We start from the raw sequence: 3,435 nt of genomic DNA, 5'->3' as shown, positions 1-3,435 counted from the left end.
AGGTAGTTTTGCGAAATTCAACAATCAAAACTAATAAGTTTTACTGCTTTATGCTATCTTCTTAGTCCTAATATTCGTTTACTAATTCTGTTCGACTATATATATTTTTTACAGAAAATAATAACTTCGTTTACTGTTGAAGACTGTAATAGCCAACTACTGGTTCTCTGTGCAACATCTTAAAGTTTACCTTCTTGTTGTGTCCAATCGGTCAAGCAAGGGATCCTGGCGGTGATGCTAGATAAACAGTTTTCATAAAGTCCACTGTCGTCCAGACCCAATGTTTCGTAGCGGCTTTTTACCCCACTCAGTAAGGCAGTGGCACAAGCTCCTGAGTCTCCCACTTGACTGTCGATGTTGTATGTCTGTATAGTACAGAAAACTTGAGATGGGTATAACATTCAAACAACCCTTGTTTTAAATGGATGAGCTTTTAGCTTTTGGTTTAATGGGTTCGTGGTAACTTCGAGATATTGTAGAATTTAAACCTTATAACCGAAATAACCACAATTCAAATATAAGGGAGTCATTTGATTGACACACCATCGCGTCTCTTTCTTTCTTTTTGTAACTCAATTTGAATAACTTTTCTTCATTTTCATCAACTGAATTTAGATGATGTGTACGTAGTGCAGCATCTCTCAATATGACAAAGATTTACAACCCCCCAGTTCAGGAATGTGAGAGGACTTTACAGGCCCCAGTTCATGGGTGTGCTAGGGCTGTACAACCTCCAGTTCAGGAGTCTGTTGGAGCATTACAACCCCCGTGCAGTAGTATGCTATGGATTTACAACCCCTAATTTAGAAGTCTTCTAGAGCATTACAACCCCAACTCAGGGGTGTGCTATGACTGTACAACCTCCAGTTTAGGAGTCTTTTAGGGCATTGCAACCCCCGTGCAGTAAGTAGTATGCTATGGATTTACAACCCCTAAGTTCAGGAATATTACAACTATTACAAGGCTTTACAAATATTACAAGGCTTTATAACCAGCAACGCCGTTTGCGATTTAATTTGTGGAGGGTGGAGATGCTCTTTGATTTTCCTAAAGTGAAAATGCAATAACATGTGGTCTGACGTTGGATTGTAAATCATACACAGTAAATGTGCTAAACTTTTGCTTCATTATTTGTGTAACGTTCTTCTAATCTGCTAAACGTTGAAAGACCAACGTCAACCAATGATAAATAAAAAATTACCTAGCTTATTTGTTATATTAAAAGTCGTTCAAAATCTTTGCTTTCTGCTCGTATAACTTTAAAAACAAAGAAAATATGGTGTATGAATAATTGTTTTGGGTAATATTGCCGATAAATTTAGTGAGTTTTTTATAGTTCGAGAAGCATTATTTTGGAAGTTTTATTTATAGTTTAAATTATAGTCATTAATAAAAAACACGAAATATCTCCAATATCCTATTTGCACGTTTTTTATAAGACAAAATTAAGCTCTAGGTTTCTCAATAATAGCAATGAATATTTTAAAGTTTCCGACTTAGAAAATATACCTATCACCTGTGGGTCGTGAAAATCCCCTTTCATTGAATATTTTGGTATACAAGTAATTAGGTTATCGGAGTTTTTAAAACCTGTTGACACTAAAATAGTCAAAACAGTTACGTGAAGTAACGGAAAAGAGACTGTTAATTTTTACCAGCAGAGACCCGCAAAACACTTGCGATGAACTTAGTATCTTTATTACAACAGTACTTATTTAAATACGGGATTTCTAGAACAACACAGAAGAATCCTTATCTTAGGCCTAGCATTAGTTAAGCCTTTAGTACGGCCTATATTCGATAAAGAGATAAATTAATACCGTAACTTGTGTACGTTTTTTGCTTTAGTTTAGTTGGGCTAAACTTCATCGTACTTAAGACTATCAATAAATAAACTTATAATGTTATTCTACGACCTAACATTAGATCTTTTTAAAAACTTTTATAAGCTTTTAATATGTTGTTGTACAAAATGTCTACTAAAGTATATTTACATGCGCGTTTACTAGGAAGGCCATAAGTAAGAAAGACAGAACAGTTGATGAACGAGAGCAGGGGCGTCATATGGGGGGGGGGTATCTCCCCTTCAAGCTTGGAAGAAGGCTTCAATGGCACTTTCTGAGAGATATTAACTGTCAGGCTGTATTAACACATATACGCAAAATACGTTATAGAGTAGAGCCCCCAGCTGAATTGGGGGACCCCTCCCAAAGCCTTTTGTGAAATGACGCTCCAGAACGAGAGTGGCTGACGTATGCTTGAAACTATAGAACACATAAAAAGACTTCAAATTCGATGACGAGGAACCCACTTTGAGACTAATATTCTATTTATCTGACTGTCTATATCTATATATCGTCTTTTACAAGCGCTCATCCTACTTTAAATCTCACCTTCGCCAAAGCTACGTGTTCAAACTTGTCGAAAGCTAGGCTGTTTTCTTCCCCAGACTGGCCACGATGTTGACCACGCAGAATGCGGGCAGCTGTGACAGTGGTCAGTCCCATTCCATCGCCAACGAATAAAATTATGTTTTTGGCAACATTATAATTCCGCTCGTGTTTCAGGTTACGAAGAAGGTTTCCTTTTGACTCCTCATACCAGTGCCATCTATCTGTAAAAAACAAAAGGAAAGTAACACCGTTTAGTAGCTTCTTCACCAACTTCAGTAAACATACATAATAAGAAACTGTAAAATTTTACCAATAAAGTCAGTAAAAAATGATAATAATAATGTATTTTTTTACTTCAGCCAGCCCCCCAGTGGCACAGCGGTATGTCTGCGGACTTACAACGCTAGAAACCGAGTTTCGATACCCGTGGTAGGCAGATCATAGATAGCCCTTTATGTAGCTTTGTGCTTAACTACAAACAAACATACTTCAGCCAACGTTTCGTCATTGAAGCTTCATCAGGATTAGCTAGTACTAAAAAGTGACTACTAGCACTGATGAAGTCGCAATGGCGAAACGTTGGCTGAAATAAAAAGTTAGTATTATTATTTAGAGAGTAAAGGTCGTGGTTTTTTCTAACTTTATTACCCAAATGTCCAAATCCTTCCAGTATGCAGTTTAAATTTTGAAAAACTGCAACATTAAAATACATATAATGTTTAATATTGTCACGTGACTTCCGCTGTCGTAACAATATATTTCAAAGTGAAAATTATCAAATTTCTACACCAGGTTAATGAAAACTACTTCGGACGTTAAAAGACAAGTCAGCAGGTCTAGCTTCAAAGCACGAAAAACAAATTCTTCAAAGTTTTATAAAACAATAATTACCACATGTCTGATTCTCTACAGGTATTGGCAGAGATTGAATAAATGGTTTAAAATGTACTAAATCTGGGACTGCTGCTAAACCGACACGAATCATCAGATTTATAGTCAGGGCACAATAACCACTTAGCCACGCCCAGTCCAACAAACTTAA

The 3,435-nt window shown here is 36.5% G+C and overlaps 1 protein-coding gene across 1 annotated transcript; it reads right to left on the bottom strand.

Moving 5' to 3' along the window:
* Positions 1-190: 190 nt before the first annotated feature.
* On the bottom strand, positions 191-2,614 carry LOC111084653 (alkaline phosphatase, tissue-nonspecific isozyme-like; the record flags this gene model as incomplete). The annotated part of the gene is made up of 2 exons (XM_022381292.1): positions 191-365; positions 2,394-2,614. Coding segments are annotated over 2 exons (396 nt in total), but the record flags the coding sequence as incomplete, so codon positions are not given.
* Positions 2,615-3,435: the final 821 nt, after the last annotated feature.

This window comes from Limulus polyphemus, unplaced genomic scaffold (genome assembly GCF_000517525.1).
Source record: "Limulus polyphemus unplaced genomic scaffold, Limulus_polyphemus-2.1.2 Scaffold86451, whole genome shotgun sequence".
In the NCBI taxonomy this organism is placed as follows: Eukaryota; Metazoa; Arthropoda; class Merostomata; order Xiphosura; family Limulidae; genus Limulus; species Limulus polyphemus.
The sequence above is the reverse complement of the archived record's forward strand: the minus strand, read 5'-3'. Positions and strand labels throughout refer to the sequence as shown.